This window comes from Cuculus canorus, chromosome 6 (genome assembly GCF_017976375.1).
Source record: "Cuculus canorus isolate bCucCan1 chromosome 6, bCucCan1.pri, whole genome shotgun sequence".
NCBI lineage: Eukaryota > Metazoa > Chordata > Aves > Cuculiformes > Cuculidae > Cuculus > Cuculus canorus.
This window is the reverse complement of record NC_071406.1, coordinates 10,519,024-10,541,803: the sequence shown is the minus strand read 5'-3', so window position 1 is coordinate 10,541,803 and position 22,780 is coordinate 10,519,024. Positions and strand designations below refer to the sequence as shown.

Genomic DNA, 22,780 nt, shown 5'->3' with positions numbered 1-22,780 from the left:
ATTCATTCTCTGAAAGCTAACTGCATGTTTTCGAGACAGTGTTCTTCTCCCAAAGCGGTAACGCAGGGCACTGGTATGCACAAAGGCCAGTGCTTATACATATCCCTACAGTAACAAAGGCCATCCTTGAGCTGCTGGAAAAAGGTCACACCTGCCAGGAGGGGTGAATAGGAGAGGTGACCCTAAGTTGACCAACAGTGTATTCCATCCCATATACATTGTACTCAATATAAAATTGAAAGACTAGGAGAATTTCATTCTTCTTCTGTGATGGCAGACATCCAGTGAGGACCTCGTTTGTCTGGTTGCTCCTGATCTCAGATCCACGCATTCTTGAATCCAGTTCCTGAGCTCTGCTCCCTCCAAGCCATGGACCCATTCTCTCATGTGTGCTCTTCAGTATTTGTGGTGACATATAGTCATCGAGGGTGGGGGCATGATCTCATATATTAGTATTTATTTTATTAAATTATTTATTAAATATATTTTATTATTTTTTTTCATGATTGCTAGTGTTATTATTATTATTATTACCTCATTAAAGCTGTAGTTTTAGTTTCCAATGTGTAAGTATTTTTCCTCTCATTTTCCTCTCCCTTTCCCTTGGGGGTGGAGGGGAAGGGATCCAGGAGCCCAACTGCACGGTCTTAGCCACCAAAATTTAGCTGTGCTGGGGCTAAACCATGACACACTTCCACATCAAGTCATGACACATAGTAAATTTACTCATTTACATCATTCTCCACCAGAAATAATTCTACGATCGTGCAGGATTGTGAGGGAAGAGTCTTTTCCTCAAACTGATGTGTCAGCAAGCTATTTCCAGCGGAGTGATGAGGACTTCCCCTCACGGAGGCTGCAGTTCTCAGCTATTTCTTCCTGCGTGTTTTGCCAATGTCCCCAGCCATAAGACCCTTTGTCACAGAAAAAACGGGAGCAAGTGAGTCATCAGATATGGGCCTGGCATCTGTGAACTGGCTTCTTGGAATAGAAAGTGAAACGAGAAACCGCAGGAGGCTGGGGAGATTTGACCTTCACAGTTTGCTGCAGTGTGGAGAAAAACAAAGTCACTGGGAAACAACCAGTATATTGGTATCACACTGCACTAGAAAAGGGAAGAAACTGGAATAGTGTAAAATGTGAAAACAAATACAATAAAACAAAACCACAGTAGCAAAGTCATCCTAGCCCACTTGGACCAAGCCCTGCCCAAAACTAAAAAATCTAAAAGTCAAGGTGGTAAAGCAGGACTGCCTATCCACAGTGAGGGGTCTTAAAATAAAAAAGGAGGTGGCATGGGGTTCAAATTACCTCAATTCATGGCATTGCTGGGAACCTGCTAAATGAAAAAAAATATACAACTCTACATACCCAAAACAGGAGGAAAAAGCTATACAGAAGGCAGAAATAACCAGATGGTATTTTCATGTTTTATTTATTGATTATATTCAACAGCCTAACAAAAATGGCTTAACTCACTAACATTAATGGCTTCTTCAAGTGAAAGCTATTTGTTTCACACCACCACAAGTGTAATTACCAAGCTATTTAGACAGCACAAAGTAGCAACAAAGTATCTTTATGATATAATTTAAACCATATACTGGAAGCAAAGGGAAGAATATAGTTTTATAGTTGCAAAGCTGACTCAAAAGTTGTATTTAAGCTTAAACACAATGGCAGACACAGAACAAGGACCCCATTATCAAGACCTGACCACAGACACTCTTACTTCCCATCTGCTCCAACGTGGCTCTGAGTGTCTTCTGCAGAGTTAAAAAAACAGGGCAGCATCCACGTTCCTTTTCATACACTATCCATCCTAATTTCATACTTAAAACTCAAAACACTAAATGACATTTCTACCCTGAAAAGGAAAAGAAGACAAAAATTGCAGCCTTATCATAGCTGATACTGTAACAGTGGCATAAAAGCTTTTCAGCAGATGGGTTACATGATGCTATCCATGACAAGAGATGTACTAACACAAAGGTAAAGTAAGTGTTTGGTCAAATAAAAGCTAGTAGTGGATCTACCAGTTTTGGAGGTCAGACTGAAGACACAAGAAAAAGTGCAGACCAGATTAACTGCTAAAATCAGATACACAATCTGATATCTGACAAGCGCAAGAAGTACTGAGGCTGCAGTCCCAAGACCCAAATTCTGTAAAGGCTACACCTCCCTATGGCAGGGGAGTTGGAACTTTATGATCTTTAAGGTTCCTTCTAACTCAAACTATTCTATAATTCCATGATTCTATATAGGGAAGCATTCAAGGAAGCAAATGATGTGCAAAAAGAACATAAACTGTTTGACGAAAAAAGGTTACTTTTCTTAGCTGACTGACAGAAAAGTGACTTAAGTACAGCAGTTGAACAAAGTAACTTCTTTCTTCTTAGTGCTTGAATAGTAAATTAACTGCTACATCTTCAGTTGTTAGGCTTAACAGATTGATGGTTGATACATTTCTTTATTCAATTCCTTTTGCTTTCAATTCTGATCGAACCCGCTGTAGATACTCAGGATCAGGGTAACCAAAACTAGGAGAAGAAGAAAAGAATTATTTGGGCTACTTCTGCAACGAAGCACTCAACAGTTCTGCAGAACCTTCATACCAAAATCTCTTACAACGCTTCACAGATTTTATGCACTGACTTCTTACTCTGGAGAGAAACAGACCCTATTTTGCAGGTCAGAGAGGTGGCACAGACAGAGTAAAGCTAAAAGCGTAAGGAGCTGCTGAATTTGATCATCCAAATTGACAGTAAGAACTTGATTTTCAAAGTTTCATTTGAAAATGACAGGGCCTTCGGGTTTTCTAAAAATCAGACCTGAAGCACATCTTAGTGAGCATTCAAAACACGAATATAATGGCACCTCTGGATTTTTAGTGCACTACCAAAATTGTGTGTGAAGCAAGGGATAACTAGGACGAGCACTTGGGCAGAGTGGGGGACAAAGGAAAACAAATGCTTTTTGCTCTTTTATGATCCAGGAAGGAGGATCTAGACACCAATCTTTAAAGCTTGCAGGAAGACACCTGCCCCTGAAAGGCTGCAACAAGCTTGAGAGGATTGCTCCAAGCCCCCCTCTTGTCCCTGTGAGATTTTTTCCAGGAGCCAAACAGTTCACTGATACAACCTGTAATTAATCATACCTTTATGAAAGGTCGATTGTATGACCTCAAGGGGTACAATGTAGTGAACTTGACTGGAAGGTCATTATACACTGAGGAATTACTGACTCACGTTGCAGTTAACCTGGGCAGGCTCAGCTCTGTGCCGTGCTGCGACTCACCCAGCTCACTCCAACAGAGGCAGCTCCCACTCAGTACTGGGGATCAAGAGCTTGCTGTCCTGTCCTGAACTAGAAGTAGTTTCTCATCAGGTAGTTACTGACTGAGCAGGCATTCACACAACTCAGTGGTGAATGAGCGGCCTGAGGGGCAACAGAAGACTAAGCTCATCCTTGTTCCCACTGTACAAATTAGTAAAGGTGATTCAAGCCTGGATCCTTAGAGTATTCCATAATCGCTTTGTTAGCAACAAAATCTGAAAGCTTTAATATTGAAAATATCCAGGGTAGCCTTTCTGGCACATCTGAGTAGCAATAAAATTACATAAAGAGAAGAATACTTACTTTGTGGGTCCTCCCATTGTGGAAGTTTTGTGGTGAATATCATTCCATGTGATAACACCTTGTGCACCAGTGGTACGTGACTGCCCCACTGTGAAAATCAATTTTTGGTTAAAGGCTCTTCTGAGGAGCTGCAGAATTTCTTGCCCTTCCTTATTGTCAGGTAAATATGCTGTTCGAGAAGTTGCACCATAAGGTTTTCCTGGGTTTGGATGGTTGCTCTGTTTTGTAGAAAAACAAAACCACATTGTATAACAGAAATGCTTTGAAAGTGTGAAAATTACACACCTCAGCTTTTGTGATTCTTTTTATCCTGTCTTTAATTCAGAATAATGTAGCAGGACTGATGACAGATTTTGAGTTTTTTAATATAATTTCCTTCATATAAGTTTCATTCACATTTTCTTGTCATCAATCATGCATCCATTGTTAATTTTTGGGTTTTCCTCTTTGCTCCCCCAAATGCATGTCATCCCTCACCCAACTTTTTAATCTATCCCATTTTCGGTCCTAGTCATGACTCTAAGCACAAGCTGATTTCTCACCTGGAAAGGTTACGAGCCAGCCAGCCATTCATTTTTGTCCATTGGGTTGGCAGCTAACAGAATGTCTCAGAGAATCCTCCTTATACTCACAAAATTTTGTTTACATTATATCACTTCACAGATTTCAGTTCAGTTATTCCCAGTGTACAAATCAAAACCAGGCAGCTATGTCCTGGAGGGCTACCATATGACTATCTAATTCCTTCTGTATTACTCAATCAGACCCCAAAATACCGATCTAAATACTTGCAGATCTGCACAGAACAAAGAAATGTCTCTCCTGGTTATGCATTAAAATGATGAAAAAATAGTTAATTTTATATTCACTATTGGTTTTGTTGTGGGAAAAATATCTGTTATAAATCTTTAAATATACTTACAGTTTGAATACCAGCACACATGTTATATGTAATCACAATAGTACCACAATTAGGGTAACCGGGGAGAGCTATAGAAATCGTTCTAGTTGACATTATTCCCTCTGGTTGGTCTCCTTTCATGCTTCCATAGACAGTATTACAAATAGGACAAGCTTGCTTGTAAGTCATGGCCTGGTCAATGCAACTTTTGCAAAACGCATGATTGCACTTCTCCAGTATTTTTTTATTTTTAATTCCCTCCATGCAAACAGGACACACATCTTTATCGTCTTCTTCTGTCTTTGCCTTAGCCTGTCCTTCAGAAGAAACATCATTCTTTTGTGTGCCACTGTATTTCTTCTCAGACACTCCTGTAGCTTCTTGATAGCTGAGATCAGAGGACAGTCGTGTCTTATTTTCACTTTGTATTGAGTCTTCAGTATTAAGAAGACTCATAGTGTCCTTTTCAGCAGCATAAAGATGGTTTGGTAAACCATGTAAGATGGTTTTCTCTTCCTTTGTCTTAAGTTTTACATGCAGATCTTCTAATTGTTTTCCATTAAGTTCCATATTTAATCTTTTCTTCTGATCTTCTGAAAGTTTTGAGCTGAGGCGTTTTCCTCTTAACATTGCAGAGGCGTACTGAAATGCAGTGATGAAACTTTCAGTAGCATGTGAAGACATATCAAAAGTTTTGGTCCTAGGCCTAAATATTATGAGCATCTTCTGGCCATGTGAACCGTCTTTCTTTTCTGTTACCACATCAAATTTGTCTGCAATGTCTTCAATTTCTTTGGACAATATTGTTTCCAACAATTTAAACACAGAAGTATCGACTTCAATTCCATTTCTGTATTTGTACAGTTCAGATGATATTTTCATATTCTTTTCAGCTTGTCTGTTCTCATCTTCCCCAGCTAGAAATTTTTTGGCAGCTGCAATCTCACTCGCTGGACCACGGAGTAGCAATTGATTCCCTTCTTCTTTGGCAAGAAGATTAGTAAACCTAGAATTTAATTCCACTATTGTCTCATTTAATGTATAACTGTTTGTTATGGGAATTTTTTCCTGTTTCAGATCTTTTATCTTTTTCTGAAAAGTCCTGATAAAAAAATCATTAGCTTTTTGTATTGATGCAGGACTTTTATCAGAAGTGAAGCACACTGATGTATTTCCATCATAGCGATCTTTACTTCTTATGCACACTCCAAACCTTTCACGTAATGTTTTGATTTCTTCCTTGCAGGTATGATTGAAATATTCATATAGAGCTGACAGAACTGTAAACTCATTCATATCATCAGTATTCAGACCATTTTCATCTTCCAAACTCTTCTTACTTTCAGAATGTGAATAATCATGGTTTGGGGCATTGCCTTGAAGGATATCCTTAAAGTAGTGATAAGCTTTTTCAATATCTGTAAAATCTCCCATTAATTTCTCAGCGCCATCAACATCAGGATTTCTTTCTCTTTTTAAATTCGGACATATAATGGTAACTTTATCCCTTTGCTGTTCAGTGAACATGCTGGTATTCAAAGTTGCAGATACTGTAAGAAATATCTAAAGAGAAGACAAGAAGACATCAGTAATAGGTTTTTTTTCTGAGGTTCTCTGCTTGCTGCTTCTGTATCTTGAGTAAGAAAAACCTCTACATGTCTCAGCAGGGTCAGATTTCTATAGGCACATTTCCACACAGTGTTTCTTTCATGTCATGTATACTGACCTTACACATGTGTAAGTAAAGCGATCTGCTTCAGAGTCAGCAGCAGATATGAAATCTGTTAACATCAGCATTGCAGGAACAAAGACAACAGCTTTGCTGCTTAGTTTGAGACCGTGACCATTATGTCTTCTCCTGACCCCTGGTGATGTGAACACCTTTTTAGAAGGCTCATGGCCATTTTCTGTGACGAAGCTGGTCACACATTGGTCTCTTTTCCCCCTATTATCAGGCCCTGAAGGGGCCATGCAGACAAAGCAAGCAGATTTCTTCTTCCCCTCCCTGTCGTGCTCAAGGTTCCTGGGCACTAGGCTGATTACTGCCCTTCTCACTGTCCTCGAAGGTCTCAGGCATCCAAACAATCAGGTAGTGATGAGCCCATCACAGAACAGGGAAGCAGAACTGCCTGCAGAGCACTGTCTACAAAAACAAGCAGTTAGAAGTCCTAGGCATGATCCTGGACCATAGCTGCTGCTGGACAATGAGATCCGTGATCCACTGGTGGCCAGGGACACCTCCACCATCCTCTGCTTCCTCCAAGGACTGACTGAATGACTCGTATTCTTTTACATGTTTTTCAAGTCTGGATTATGATTGTCGTATTGATGCAGCGAGCCAAGTATTACTATTTGATATGACCTACAGAGGGTCCAGATGATTAAAAAACACAGGCTGAGCTGTGCTATAAAATTCGGTGCTGTGCTACTTATAAAATTCTGCTACGCTGAACCTGCTTGTAGAAATCCGGTGTTATTCTGATCGTTAATTCTATGGAAATCCTGTTAAAAACAAAGTTAAAGCTTTAACTGTAACTACAACATAGTGCCACCACCATTCTGCCACGGATCCCCAAAAGAATCTCTCTGTCTCTTTAGTGTTGGGTGACAGAGACACAACATATTTTAACAGCACATATAAGTTATATCACATTGTTCTTTAATTATATTAGACTTTCTAGTTTCCTCTTATTTTTTTTTTTTCAAAAATTCCCAAACCACAGTAACTCAGGTTTAAGGCAGAGAACAGGACTCTGAGAAATAGTAACAAACACGTTCACATCTCTACTTCGCACAGACAGAAGGACAGGGAAATTCGCAGCATACTGCTACAGATGTCAGATAACCACAACATCAGCACATGCTGCACCTTAAAAGCTACATCTATGCTACTATACAGAACAGTGTAGACCCTCTGGGCGAGGTGTCAATGTCAGAGTAGAGTCACAGTGTGCAACATGTAGTCTGGCCCTACCCCATGTGCCCAACACACAGCTGTAATTTTCCGCATAGCTCTGGTTCAAAGCGTCTGAAACATTGTTTGCTGTGCTACATCCTATCAGAGTACGTTTATTTAACACTGAGGTAAGGAATAGAAGTAATTAGGGCTGTTTGGAGGTGCAAAATATGATGAAATAGTGTTGGAGGTCTGCGCAGCAAGAATGGATAGGCTAATACAATTCTTCCACCTTTTGGGAGCAGTCCTTGTTGCATAATATCTCTGAAACCTGCCAGGCTGCCACTCCAGGGAGTAGCAGTTGGCATGTGCTGAGGCCACACTGGAGAACATGCTGCCTGCGGATGATCCACCTGATTGGTGGGATGCCTGGGACCTTCAAAGACAGTGAGGAGGGGAGTAATCAACCTGGTGCCCAGGAACCTTGAGCAGAACAGGGAGGGAAAGAAGAAATCTACTTGTTTTGTCTGCATGATGCACAGGACCTCCTGGTCCTGATAATGAGGGGAAAAGGCTAATACATGTGGATGACCTGTGGTCAAGCACTCAGAAGTTGCTCGTTGCCCCTGTTTTGTTGACTAAGACAACATGAATGACATTTGCTTGGCAGGAAATATTGAAGTGCAAACCAAAGCGACGCAAGGGACTCGTGGAATGAGAAGCGGGACAGGTTTGTGACACTGCCTGTTGCCACTTTTCCTGACATACCTTTTTGGTAATGTCTCTTTCTGCATCTCCGTGGCCTTTGGCTGCTGGCTGCTCTTGCTGAGGCGGGGAAGAGCTGGAAGCGACGGAGTAGCTGGGGGAGGCCCGGCTCTTGCTCAAGTCCCCTTCTCCTGGCAGGATAACTATCTTCAGGTGTCTGGCACCAATTTCCAAGACATGATCTGTGCGGGATTCCACATTCTTCTTATCTGCAGTAATATGGGAATAGGCAGATAAGTCTGATAAAGCTTGCGGCCACGAACGCCAGCTGTGAGCTGCATCAAAAGAAGGATGGCCAGCAGCTTGAGGGAGGGGACTCTGCCCCCCTACTCTGCTCTGGTGAGACTACACCCAGAATACTGTGTCCAGCTCTGGAGCCCTCAGCGTAGGCTCAATGATCAAAGGCCTGGAACACCTGCCCTGTGAAGAGGGGCTGAGAGAGTTCGTGTTTTTCAGCCTGGAGAAGAGAAGACTCCAAGGAGACCTTATTGTGGCCTTTCAATACTCAGCGGGCTTATAAAAAAGATAGGGAAAAACTTTTTAGCAGGGCCTGTAGCAATAGGACAAGGGGTAATGGTTTTAAACTACAAGAAGAGAAGTTTAGACTAAGATATTAGAAAGAATTTTTTCACACTAGGTGTGGTGAAACACAGGAACAGGTTGCCCAGAGGGGTGGATACCTGGAAGCACACAAGGTCAGGTTGGATGGGGGTCTGAGCAACCTGTTTGAGTTGAGGATGTCCCTGCTCGCTGCAGGGAAGTTGGACTAGATGACCTGCACGGTCCATTCCAACCCAAACCATTCCATGGTTCTATAAGCTGCCCGAAAGCTCGAGGGCTGCGAGCGCCCACCGAGATGGCTTTGCCCTGCCCAGGGGTGCAGGATGAGGTCCCGGGCAGACCCCTCAGGCTGGGGGGCAGCTCCGTGGGGCGCTTTCATTCCTCACCCCTCTGCACCAGCAGCAGCCGAGCCCCTAAATTCCCGAGCCACCAAGCCCCCAAGTTCCCAATTCCTGAGCCCCTGAATTCCCGAGGCCTGAGCCCCTGGACTCCCGAGCCACCAAGCCGCCGAGTTCCCGAGCCCCTGAACTCCGAGCTGCGCCCTAAGCTCCCGAGCCCCGCTCCCCGCCCCCGGCCGTACCTCGCTGCTGCTGGAAGTCCACCCAGTACGTTCCGGGCTCGGGTCCCCTCCGCACCTCGCACTCGCCTCCCCCCGAGCGCTTCCCGGACTGGAAGTAGCTCTGGAGCTTGAGGATGGGCTTCTCGCCGGCGCCGGGCGCGGGGCTGAGCCGCACCAGCAGCGACGCCATCGTCCCCGCGCAGACCCGCTTTCGCTTTCGCTTCCCGACCCGCCCGCCGCTCCCGGATCCAGCTCCTGCTCCAGCACCCGGATCCAGCTCTCGATCCAGCTACCGGTATCGGTTCCAGCTCCCGCTGCCGCTCCCTGCTCCAGCTCCCGGTCCCAGTCTCAGCTCCCGCTCCCCGTTGCAGCTTCCGCCGCACCTCCCAGCTGTCGGTCCCGGTCCCCGCTGCAGCTCCCGGGCCCGCTCCCGGTCTCGGTCCCCGCTGCAGTTCCCGATCCCCGCTCCCGGTCCCTCTCCCAGCTCCCGGTCCCGGTCCCCGCTGCAGTCCCGGCGCGGAGAGGCAGCCGTGAGCGCCGGTGGCCGCCGCCGATCGCGGTAAGAGCGGGGCCGCCCCGCGCTGGGCCGGGCTCGGTTGGGGAGCGCTGTTCTCTGTCCGGGCGCTCGGGGTAAAAGCATACGTCTATCTCGGGATAAAGCATCCCTCCGGACGCCAGCGGGTCCCGTTCAGTGCTCCCCGGGTTCAGTACTGGGTCCTGTTCTGTTCAATATCGTAGAATCGGAGAATGGTTTGGGTTGGAAGCAATCTTAAGGCCCATCCAGTGCCAACCTCAGACATCTCCCACCGGACCAGGCTGCTCCAAGCCCCATCCAACCTGGCCTTGAATGCTTCCAGGGATTGTGCATCCAAAACTTCCCTGGGCAACCTGTGCCAGTGCCTCACCACCCTCATGGCGAAGAATATCTTTATCAATGATCTGGATGAAGGGATTGAATGTACCTTCAGGAAGTTCACAGATGACACTAAGTTGGGAGGAAGTGTCGATCTCCCTCTGCAAAGGGATCTGAACAGGATGGATCGATCAGCTGAGACCAACGGGATGAGGTTCAACAAGGCCAAGTGCCAAGTCCTGCACTTGGGGCACAACAACCTCGTGCAGCACTACAGACCATGGGAAGAGTGGCTGGAGAGCTGCCCGGAGGAGAAGGACCTGGGGGTGTTGGTTGACAGCAGCTAAACATGAGCCAGCAGTGTGCCCAGGTGGCCAAGAAAGCCAATGGCATCTTGGCTTGGATCAGAAATGGTGTGTCCAGCAGGTCCAGGGAGGTTATTCTGCCCCTGTACTCGGCACTGGTGAGACCGCACCTCGAATATTGTGTTTAGTTCTGGGCCTCTCGCTACAAGAAAGACATTGAGGTCCTGGAGCGTGTCCAGAGAAAAGCAACGAAGCTGGTGAAGGGTCTGGAGAACAAGTCTTATGAGGAGCGGCTGAGGGACCTGGGGTTGTTTAGCCTGCAGAAAAGGAGGCTGAGGGGAGACCTCGTCACTGTCTACAACTGCTGGAAAGGAGGCTGTAGCGAGATGGGTGTTGGTCTCTTCTCCCAAGTGATAGGATGAGAGGAAATGGCCTCAAGTTGCACCAGGGGACGTTCAGATTAGACATTAGGAAAAATTTCTTCACCAAAAGGATTATAGGGCACTGTTAGAGGCTGCCCAGGGAGGTTGTTGAGTCACCATCCCTGGAGGTGTTTTAAAGACAGGTAGATGAAATCCTTAGGGATATGATTTAGGAGTGGACAGGTATGGTTGGGCTTGATGATCTCAAAGGTCTTTTCCAACTTAGTGATTTTGTGTTTTCCTGCTTCTCCCCACCTGCAGGCCCGCTGGAGCTGGAGGAAGCTGCGGTGGCTTTGCCCACAGCATCTGTTTACTGTGATTTCAGCTCTGAGCAGCATTTGAGATATTAGAAAATTCACACTGGTGTCTGAAAAGGTGGTGCTGCCGGTGCTGTTTGCAACAGGATTCGCACTGTAGGAGCACAGCCCGACAGGTAGTAGCATGTGTTTTGGCTTACTTGGGTTTTCACCATAGAGTTACAATCCAGAGAGCTCAAATGAGAGGAGCAGTTCAGGTAAGCCATCACTTAGCCCTTCACAAAGCCCGTTCCTGTATTTCAGTTGGACATTGACGCTACAGCCAGCAAACTGGAAAGCATTGACGTGGGATAGCCAACAGCGAGCTGAAATGTATAAATTGGTTATGGTTATGAATCAATGTTATTGATTACTTCAACAGCATTTGCTTTCATTTTTCCTCTAAAAGTAAGACACTATTTTGATGAATCAGTGTGAATGCCTTATAAGTGTGAAGCGTTACACTCTTTTTACAAGCAGTTAGCATGCCCAGGAGGAAAGTTTGATTAAACTTGTATGAATTGATTTACACTAATTAGCACAACTACTGCATATGGTACTGCTGACATCTGCCAGGAGAGAGCTGCATGGCCATAGAGATAATACAAAACCTGCCCCACTCGTTAGCATTATTTTGGTAAAAAAAGTGGTTTAAAAAGCCCTTCTGAATTTGTAAGTTCCTTACCAAGAAGGAACTTGCTTGTGGGTTTTAAGCGCAGACCAAAGAAGAGACATAGACTAGAGACAAAGTTCAGCATAAGATTTCTGTGGCACGGTTAAAGGAATGCATCAGCAAGTTTTCCTTTGTGGATGTGGCTGTGTGTCGCTGACTCTGCAAACACCTGGGGTAATCGCCCTTGGACCTTGCTGGAAATCAGTAACAACATGCCAAGAATGTCCGGGAGAGGGCAGAGGCAGGCTTCGGCCCTCTCAGCAAAACAAGTTCAGAGGGGGAGAAATGGTGTTTTCTGCTTTTGTAAGCATTTTGAAGCACTGATTATGGCGTTGCTTTTCACTTTTGGCTTCTCAGCTGGAGTTTTAGTGGCAAATGCAGCGCAGCATCACAACAAAGCCCTGTAACGGCATCCATTTCAAAGACATTCCTCTTGTACTTATCTGTACCATTTTCTTCCTTCTCACCATTTATTCTCAGCCAATTCAGTTGTGCTGCTGCATCAGACTTTGAGGTTGGTGCTCTAACTCAAATTTTGTGGTTTGGCTTGGGAGGTTTTAAATTCAGATTATGTCATTGATTCATTTAAGAATATGTCCCTGACAATGGTCTTGTCAGCCTAATGGTGGGAGAATAAACAGTAGAAAAGAGAGTGAGGGAAGATTGAGCAGCAGGAGACACATCTTAACCAAGCTTCCTTCTCAGGTAAACTCACAAACTTAAGCCCTCAAGTCACCACAGGCTCAGTGATATTGTTGTCATCTTTTAGTGCCTTTGGAGGAAGTATAGGGAAAGAGAAGCCTTCGGCTGCTTCTAAGGAAAAAGTATTTACCCCAGGGACCTACAGGCCATATGCTGGTAATCCCTCTGCTGAAAGGACTCTGAGCCAGCTGTTTCGGGGCTCAGGGAATATTTTACCAGGTCTGACATCTGCTGGGTCGTAAGAAGAGAATCAGAAAACAGACTGCTTCGCAGGAGGGTGTGTGGTCTGTTTGAGGACACTGATCAGCAGCTGGCCACTCCCATGGCCTGTGTTCCGTTACAGGAAGGGCGCTGGTTGTTGATGGGAAAGATGAAACTCAAAGTATTCACAGGCTTATGGGAAACATGGACAGCATAATACTGTTTCTCAGAATCCAAATATGTTAAGCCAGCAGAGTGTGCTTGAACTTTTCACTTTCCTGTGATTCATAAGGTATTGGAAGGAAAGAGAAGGTCTTGAGGAAAGGTGGGAAAGGAGTTACTACATGGGGAGGTTAATTTGAACATAATGAACAACACTCAATGCCTTGATTTCTTTGCTTAGTTGAGCATTCTAAGCCTGTGGAAAGGAGAGAAGAGAGAATCAGACTGTGCCTACAAATATAGTATATAACAACAGTAGGATAAAATTGAAAGCTATAAACCACACTTCTATATATAAAAGGCAATGTTTTGACAGTAGTGTCTTGGATTTCACTTTATATTATTCTTTATCCTAGGGCCAAGCATGGTGATGGCTGACAACAGCTTGATGATCCCCATCAATAAAGATGCCTATGAAGTTCTTAAGAGAAGAGAGGACTGCCTAAGTAGTCTCATTTGCAAAAAGTTTGGTTGCACATTGACCTTTAAAAGTACAAAGTGCACTGTTGAAGTATACAGGAAAAAACTAAAGCAGGGAGTCAACATTTGTGTTTGTAAGGATGATCTCACCAGACACAAGGCTGATGCTTTGGTGAATGCAGCTGATGAATATCTAGATCATAAAGGAGGCCTTGCATTAGCCCTTGTGAAAGCTGGAGGGCCAGAAATACAAGAGCAAAGCAATCTTTATATTCAAAACTATGGAAGAGTCACAACTGGCAAGATAGCAGTGACAAGTGGAGGGAAGCTGCCTTGTAAGAAAATTATTCATGCAGTTGGTCCAAAGTGGAACATTTATGAAAAGGAAAGATGTTGTGACCTACTTAAGGAAGTTATTGTGAATGTTCTGATGTACGTTAGTGCTCCAGAAAATACTATAAGGTCTGTAGCTATCCCAGCAGTGAGTTCAGGTACTTTTGGATTCCCGCTCAGTCTGTGTGCTCAAGTGATTGTGATGGCTATAAAGGAATTTGTTGAGGCAAGTCCACCAAGCTGTCTGAGGGAAATCCGCCTGGTGAACATTAATGAGCCTACAGTTGCAGAAATGAAGATGGCCTGTGAAAAATTCCTGGTTGATAACTGTTCACCTCAGGAGACTCTTTCAGCATCACCAGGCCAGACTTTAGCTTCTATCAAACATGGAGGCATTCGCTTGTACGTAGTAAGAGGACTCCTTGAAGAGCAGAAGGTAAGCCTGTCCTGTAATATGTTGCACATGGAGTTGTCTCCAAGTCTTTGTTGGATTTGGAGCCCACAAGTTTAGAACATATATTGTATTGGTTCGCTAATTAGTCACCTTCTCTGCCTGAGAGAATTTACAAACGGTAAATCAATTATAGCAGCAAGCAGTTGGCTTTTTTCCTAAATGGGTACTAAACATTAGAACATTTTTGTTTCTTTTTTCTATACATTGTGTTGTGGTATTATAGGAAGCAGCCAAAGATTGGACGATTAATAATAATATATCCCTATGTTAACATTGATCTTCTTGTTATAATATTATGGGAGTTCACATTTTATCGTATATTCCCTAGAAGTCTAATTTTATTTTTCCTTGGTTTTTTTTCCTATAGTTTATGTTCTTGTAAGTGCCACTGCTGGATTTATTCAGCAAACACTGAAACAGCTGAAAATAACTTATATAGATGTTGTGCTCCTTGCCTTTAAACAGTGCATCATTTAAACTGATTCATTTAACTTTTTTTAGCTAGAGCATCTGATGCAAAATATATGAGCTTGGTGATAGTTATCCAACAGACCTCTTAGTCTGGAAGCTACATCACAGGAATGGCATTTGCTTTTAGTAAACACTGTATCTTAAAAAACAAGAATAACTTTTATTTTAAAGAAGTATCCTAATTGAATAGGAGGTTCATTTTTTTGAAGTGAGAGCAAAGGATCACAAAGTTCACAGTGTGGGGAATTTTATTAACCAGTTCTACAGCACTGAAAGATACCATATGCCTTCAAGACTTTGAGGAAAATATGCTCCAAAATCTTGTGTATTTAGATAATCTTCAACAATTAAAGTTAGAACAATTACTACTGTTATCAGCGTTCTGTAAACAAATTTTTTTTTGCATTTTACATATTTAATTTGAAATACAGAAGACCTATGGGAATCTGCTGTTTCCTCTGGGAACTGGAAGCAACCGTATTTTTGCAGCTCCCCTGTGTGCACTGACCATGCCAGTTTGGTGATAAACACTTGCTACCCTAACATGGATAGCATCTGTGTGAGCTGGGATAACAGACATAGCCATGGTTCTCTCCTTCTCATTGATAACTGACTGTGGGATTGCATTTGATGAGGCACATATGGGTCACTTCTATAGCTGTGATAATAATTCTGATGACTTGAACAGATCTTATGCACGCTGATCGCTTCTGAAAAAAAATGTATGCATTTACTGCCACAAGATGGTGCATACATCAATGTGTTCCAGTGCTGCCCTTAGTAAAAGAACCTTTCAAAGAGCTGGTCTGCAGCAGGCAGGTTTTTATAAGGGAACTGCTCCTAGGAAAAGCGTTCTTTATAGTAGCAAAGCTTGCAAATAGTAAACTTGGAGTATACTGAAATTTTGCACTCTTTTCTTCCAGACTACAGCTGTTGTTAATTTTGTGTCTGTGAATGGCGAGCCTTACTCTCCAGTTTCAAGAAAGCTGCTGCAGAAAGTGGATTCAGCTCTTTGGGATACACTTAAGTCTCATCTTAGACATTCTTCAACTTACAAGGACGTCATAGTAACAGGAGGGTATAATCTGCCCTGTAAGATTTTACTGCACATTGTATGGCTGCCGTACCACCAGAAGGTGCGAGGTGTTGATCGCTTAGAGTGGATTTTAATTGATTTTCATGTTGAATGATGCGAGGACTAAAACACTTGTTTTTCCTGCAGGAATTAAAAGCTACAGTGGCAAAATGCCTGTATTATTTAAAGGACTGGCAGTCTCCCTCAGTTTCCTTTCCAGGAAGCGAGGTGTGGTCATTAAACCTGCCAGCTGATACAGTGGCAGAGGTCATGATCGAAGAGGTTTTAAATTTTGCCAAGGCATACCCTGAGAAGGGGATGGATGTGCTGTTTGTCTGTGAACCACATGACAATGATGCCTATCAGGTAACAAATTTGTTGTTAACTACCAATAAAGAAAATACCAAACTGTAAAAATATTCCATAGATAATGACAAATCAAGATAATCTGAATTCCATACTACTTATAACATTTGTGAGTGGCAGATCCCTTTATGAAACTATTCATCTCATTAACAGGTATTATTAATCTTACAAAACTTAATTTTCTCTTTACTAAAGCCAATCTTCACCCTGTGGCCTGATAGCAAGTGGAGGGAGCTCTGAAATTCCCATGACTATCAGCAAATTTATAAGAAAGTATCTATGCTTAACTCATCTGAGAATAAGCTTATACCTCCACAGGAAATTTATTTAACTATTTTATTTAATGAAGTTCCTAAGGCAAAACACTATTGACACATTATATGACCTAACATAGCAGGATTTCAACTGCAGTGTGCCATTTTCCACCTGGCCAATGTGATTAATACACGATTTTAGATAGCCACGTATTGTAAAAGTACAGAGTTTGCTTTTGTTCCCATTTAGCTTCAACCATCCATTCTTTCAACTGGTGCAAGACTTAGGTGGAGGGGGGATGGAACTGGATGATCTTTAAGGTCTCTCCCAACTCAATCCATTCCACTATTCTAGATCCATATTCTGTAACAGTGCCGTAAACTCTAAAGGAAGCTGTGTGATGGCTATGTGCTCTTCACTTAATCCCTTGATAATAAGGGCACAGCAGAAACTCTTTTTGATGAAAAAAGGAAGGAAAAGCAATTGGCCAGATGGCAAATCTGCTACCTAGCAGAGTAGCACTGCTCAGAGGCTTTGCATGTGTGGTCATGAAGAGGAGCTTTGGGGTAAAGGCAGGGGAATAGTCTGGGTTTAAAAATGAATGATTCATCAGCATTAAACTGCAGATAATGAACACCTTTATTTACTGTGGTTCCATGAGTTCTGGATATGCCACAACCACGAGGAGCTGGTAAAGGTGCCATTCAGTGTGTAAAGTGTTGTTCCTTGGGAAATGTAGAAGAACAGGAATGCATTTGATGGTGTCAGGAATTACATTTTGGGAAAAGCTGACAAATATCAGCTGTTAACAATTTCAGAATTTGGGAGCGGGAGTAACTACAGCTGTAAACTGCTTATCTATAAGACATTTGAAGAAATGAATTGCATAGTTGACAACAGAGATATCAAACTGCTCTTAAACTTTTCCCTTTCAAGTTTTTCCAGAGAAAATGTTATTTGGCAGCACACAAACTGGAAAAAAAGCATTACAACAGAAGTGATCATTTGAGTAAGTAACGCGCAGAAGAGGCATTTAAAGTATGTGAGCACTCCAGATATGAGAATCTGAAATCACATTCCTTTAAAAAGAGCCTAATATTTGCATATGTATCTTGGGGACAGAGTAAGGCAAAAATATGTGAGTGATTTGCATTTTTACATTAATAGGAACGGCAATGGGTACTCCCTTTAAGAGTTTCAAACATAAAAATTATCGTCAGTGCCTGACTTGCTGGAAGTCATTTAGTGGAAGGCAAATAAATTCTGTATGTGTATGGGTTGGGTTTTTTTTTCCTGGAAAGCTTACCTGCTGGTATCTAATTCCTTTTATTTTGAGGATACCAGAAGAGTAACGTTTCTCACACTGTACATCTTGGATTACCTATAGGGATTTGTGACAGCACTTGAAATCTCTTCACTCTTCCAATGCACTTATATAAAAGAAATCTTTCTTCCAGGCACAGCGTCAAGCAGTCAAAGCGTAAAAGAGTCTGCTAACAATGAACTAGCCATTGAACTTAAAGGGGACAGAGATACAGCATTGGAAGCAGCAGAATCATGGATCCAAAGTGTGGTACAAATTCAGGAAAGACGATGTGCTGTTATTGAAAACAACTATATTTTTAGCTTTGGTAAAAACGAGTTTGCACAACTGTCTCAGAAGCAGCATTCTGGTGTATGTGTATCAGAAGAAGTGAGAGGTGGTAAAGCAAGACTGAAATTTCAGGGCCCTCCTGAAGCTGTGATTGATGCAGTACTCACAACTGAAAAAATACTGCTTTGTATGCAAGAGAAGACTACAGTCACACAAGGGGAACTGCTGTACTTAATGGGTATGTAAAGTAAGTAAGTGACTAAGTAAATAAGTGCCTAAATAAGGTCAAATATGAAGCACCATATATCTGTGTATTGCAGAGCGTGGACAGAGGTGTATTCAGGTCACACACATATTGAGCGTTGCTTTAATTACTCATGTCATTGTACCTTTATCATATGAGCCCCTGAATGACCATTTGTTAGCTTTGGTTACTCACTTGGCAACATTCCCAGTAGGGCACATGTTATAGAGGTGCTGGCTGTTGCTGTACAACCAGCTGTAATGCTGCCTTCCCCCAGGACAGCTTAACTTTAAAACCTGGCCTCTGGAGATTTACAAAATTTGCACTTAATTAATTAACACATACCTTTGCTAATCTCCTTAGCTGGCTACAGCTGGACCACCGGCGCAGAACTCACCAATGGACTTGTTCTGCAGAGCCCTTGACTTTCATTAATAGCTCATAGAACTGGTGGTGATTCCCTCTCTGGTTTCTTTAATAAATGTAAAAAAAAAATTAATAAATGAATATATATGCATTAGTCCTCTGGCATTACTTTGGCAAATGTTTAATATTCTTTGTTTGTAGCTAAACTACCAAAGTGAAGTATTGGATCCCTTCTCCTTGCCTGTGCTTCAGATATCATAATATAATGAAAATTTTACTCTCCTATTTGTATCCAGGTCAGTCAGATGCAGGTCAGCTTTCAGAAGGACACCTTCACAAGACAAATACTACTAAATGCTTTGAGATTTCACTGGTGGAACCGCACCTTCTTGAGTTTAAAGACCGACAGAAACAGTTTGAAGAAGCTGGGCTTCACGTACTGAGGGTAAAAAGAGCATTCATGGAAAAACTAAATTTCCAGTGATATATTTGAACTAACATATAACAAATGCTTTAAAAATGAAGAGGAATTATTTCAATACATTGCTTTTAAAAAGTAAGATCAAATCAGCCTAATCCTTAAAGTAGATGTAGTCTTTACTCTGAACATAATGCCAATAATCACTCAAAAAGTGTGGTTAAATTCTGCAAAGTCTTTTTAACCGTACTGTATATTCTGCCTCTTACTTCATGCTCCAAATGTTCCTCTAGAGAAATTTGAGATTGCTACATTAGAACGAGTACAATATTCCAGGACACTAATGCAGTGTCTCTGTTTTCTTCTTGTGAGCTTGACACCAAAAATTAGCAACTGCATTTGTCAGAGTTATGATCTGATTGGTAGTGTGTTGAAGTTGGGATCTTGCTTGGGTATCAGGGCTTTACTGAACAGCAGGAGGATGAGGCTGTGCAATGCAGAGAAATACAGAGGGTTGTAAACAGGGATTTGTGTGCCCGGTAGTAATGGTAGGTGACTGACTGGAAACCAGACTGCCACGTCCCGAACCACCTTTCATACAAGAAAGGTATTTAACAGAAATAATAGCAAATACCAACCTGATGAAAGCAAGTGCTTCTTGATCTGAAGAACTAAAGACTTTGTTAAATCTCAGCACAAAAGCTACATCAGAATTGAAAACAATGCTGCGCTGAGAATCGGTCATAGCTCAGTTAACTAACTTTTAAGAGAGTCAGCCTCAGCAGCTTCTTGTTTTTAGCTGAGCAGTCGGTAGGCTGGTGTGAGTGCGTTGCTGGTACTGACAGGACTGTGCCTGTCCCGCTGGTGGAGTCAGGAATGCCAGCAAAAGCTGCAGCTTAGCCAGTCCACCTGAAGTTGTGTGGTGTGACACTGCATGCAGCCATGCTTTTGACATGCAAGCTAACATAAATGCTTTCTTATCTGTGGACACTTTTTTTCCCCTGAGAGCTGTAAAGCTTTGACCAGCAAGGGCCGAGGTTCTCCACACCTTGCGGGACACCTGCAGTTCTTCACAAGATTAGGCAATGAGCACTCGCACGGTGGTTGATACTCAGTCTGTTCAGCACAACTCAAGCCCACTAGGATATATTCCCACTGATTTCAATGAGAGGCCTGGGACAGTGGCATGGTTCTTTTCCCGTGGATCAGCCGCACACTTCAGATACCTTATCTGCTACGCAGTCAATGCATATAAGCTAAATCAAAGGTTCTTACATCGAAGAACATAGCCTGAACAAGAGCACTCATGGATTTCATGGATATTGTTCTCTGCTTGCTTAAACTACGCTATTATTTATGTTACAGATTGAAAAGATAAATAATCATCTTTTATCTGCTGCATTCCAACAAATGAAAAAAGAAGGAAAAGCAGGTACCTTCAAAATAACCCAAAAGTTATACCAAGAAGTTCCTGCTCAGTTCTGTAGCTCAGTGTGCCAAACTGGATTCCACAGGATGTATTCTCCACCAATAGGTAATAATTTGCTTTGGCTAATGAACATTGACTGACTACTAAAGTTGGATTACAATCAGAAAAAAAATGGCATTCCTAAACAGGTTTCTTACCTGCATTTAGAGTCATATGAGCTTACTTTTTTTGTCTACAGTAAGATTTTCCTGTGTTTCCTTCATGATACTGTGGAGTCAGTAAGGCTCTGGGAGGATAAGCCTGGATTCTAGCATACACTCCACCCTGACACTGTTGTCAGAATTGTTAATATATGCATAATGCTAAGCGTGGGGTTTATTTTGTGGCATCACTTTCTGAAGAAAGTAAAAATCCTTATTTAATTGCTGCAAACACACATTCAGCAGCTCTGATGCTTTAAAGCATGTTCAAAGAATTGCGAAGGTACCTGTGAAAAGTCATCCAAGCTAACCCCCTGCTCAGATCAGGTGCGATCAGAGACAGCAGGTAAATGTCACTGAGCTGAGCAAACTGCCATTCAAACTAGAGCAAACTTGGGAAGGAAGCTGTGGTGCCTATGAAGTATTGTAGTGGACAGATGTTTTCAGAAACGGAAACAAAAAGCATTTAGCGCTTCATCCTGCAGTAGGTGAAGAGTGTGATATTTTGCTTGTTAAATGCAGAATTGTGATTTCAGACAACAAACTGTTCAAAAAGTGAATTGCCTAACTTTGTCCATGCAGTGTGCATGGCACATTCTCACACTTTCAAAGTAATAAATAGGATTAAGGTCCATTTCATTTCTTTGCATTTTTCCATGTGTACTGTAATAGCATTTTATATAGCATCCTCCTTATAAATCCCAAAGGGTTTTTTTGTAGTTACCTCCTCCTGGGGCTTATTTGAGACCCTAGTATGTGATGACACAAGTGTTTATATAAATGCATTGTACTTTGATGCTCCTGTCACTGGATTAAAAGCTGAATCTGAACGGTCACCAGTGAAGCAGCAGCTAAATCTGCCATCAGCAGTTATTGCTCCCAATTTCAATGGGAGGTCAGTGCTTGCATGAAAGCCACTTAAGGCAAATTTACTTCCAAAAGGATGGCACACACTGAGCAGTAACATAACACGTAATACTGAAGCAGTCTCTTTGTACTACCACCTCAAAAGAAACAGTTGCTAAAAGCTTATTTTTTTCTTTCCTTTTCCAGAACAAAAATATGGAGCGGGCATCTACTTTAAACGGAACCCAAAAAGCCTAATCAAGGCTAAAGATATGTGGGAAACAGACTCTAAACTGTACGTGTTCGAGGCTGAAGTACTAACAGGGTTGTACACTGAAGGCAAGCAGTCTTACATCATGCCACCGGCAGTGGAGGGGGATGCCACTGAGTTCTATGACAGTTTAGTAGACGATGTAAACAATCCTGACACCTTTGTCATTTTCAACAGTGTTGGGGCCCTTCCACTGTATTTGTTGACATGTTCCCAAGTGAGGGAGAAGTATATGGCCCCCTGAGGGAACCAGCATCATCCTGAGTAAGAATCAACCAGAACGGTAGCTACTGGGAAGACCTCTCAGAACAAAGTCTAGTAGATTTTTAAGAGGATGCTTTACCTTGTAACTTGCTGTGACCAAAATGCCTTGTGCAAAGTGCTCCGAAACATCCGTGAACAAAAATGTAATTCAATACCTTAGGGAGATTAGAACAAAATAATGGCATATGGAAAGGAAAATATCACAAAATACGGTTTAACATTTATCTGGTCATTTACTTAATGCCTTAACGTGTTCTGCGCATGCGACTATACACTTGATGTTTGCATAGGTTTTCATTCTTCCACTACATTTTCTTAATCTGAGACAGCGCATACATTAGTGACAACCAAGAAATCTTCTTGTGTCTTTGCTTCTTAGATGTTCTTTTGACTTAACTAGGTGAAGGTATCAGGTGAAAGCTGATTCCCACTTTAGGGACATGCTAATAAACACACACAGTTAGGACAAATATAAGGCAGAATTTCATGATTTCTAATGGTAGTTGCTGTTATGGTTTGTACTAGTTAATAGATTCTGAGCATTGTAGATACCTGCATTCAAAATAAAAAGCATGAATGACACGGTCAGCCAACCTGTTATTTTTTTCATAGTCTTAAGAACTTGACTTGGACTGGATTTGAGCTTCAGATTCCTCAGCAGCATTCGATCTCTTTGCAAGGCAACAAAATAGTAGAGAATTGGTTCAAGCTACAGCTTGAAATTGCTCTGCAATTAATCTACCTTTACTAATATCTTTAAAGATTACAGTGTCAACTGT

The 22,780-nt window shown here is 42.4% G+C and overlaps 2 protein-coding genes across 5 annotated transcripts; one reads left to right on the top strand and one right to left on the bottom strand.

The window, feature by feature from the left end:
- Positions 1 to 1,414: 1,414 nt before the first annotated feature.
- DTX3L (deltex E3 ubiquitin ligase 3L) lies at positions 1,415 to 9,512 on the bottom strand. Its single transcript, XM_054070241.1, has 5 exons — positions 9,343 to 9,512; positions 8,205 to 8,410; positions 4,562 to 6,103; positions 3,640 to 3,857; positions 1,415 to 2,540 (listed from the first exon to the last, which is right to left on the bottom strand). Exons 1-5 carry the CDS (start codon positions 9,509 to 9,511, stop codon positions 2,471 to 2,473), a joined length of 2,205 nt encoding a protein of 734 aa, XP_053926216.1. The 5' UTR covers position 9,512; the 3' UTR covers positions 1,415 to 2,470.
- Positions 9,483 to 22,583, top strand: PARP9 (poly(ADP-ribose) polymerase family member 9). Of its 4 annotated transcripts, none has more exons than XM_054070238.1 (10): positions 9,483 to 9,616; positions 11,163 to 11,334; positions 13,352 to 14,184; positions 15,597 to 15,809; positions 15,896 to 16,114; positions 17,306 to 17,378; positions 17,827 to 18,201; positions 18,870 to 19,018; positions 20,357 to 20,525; positions 21,674 to 22,583. In XM_054070238.1, exons 3-10 carry the CDS (start codon positions 13,360 to 13,362, stop codon positions 21,979 to 21,981), a joined length of 2,331 nt encoding a protein of 776 aa, XP_053926213.1. In that variant the 5' UTR covers positions 9,483 to 9,616; positions 11,163 to 11,334; positions 13,352 to 13,359; the 3' UTR covers positions 21,982 to 22,583. The 4 variants fall into 4 exon arrangements, with proteins under 4 accessions (XP_053926213.1, XP_053926212.1, XP_053926214.1 ...); XM_054070237.1 differs by lacking the exon at positions 9,483 to 9,616 and adding an exon at positions 9,742 to 9,880; XM_054070239.1 differs by lacking the exon at positions 9,483 to 9,616 and adding an exon at positions 9,742 to 9,880 and having other exon boundaries at positions 11,163 to 11,415.
- The last annotated feature ends 197 nt before the right edge of the window (positions 22,584 to 22,780 follow it).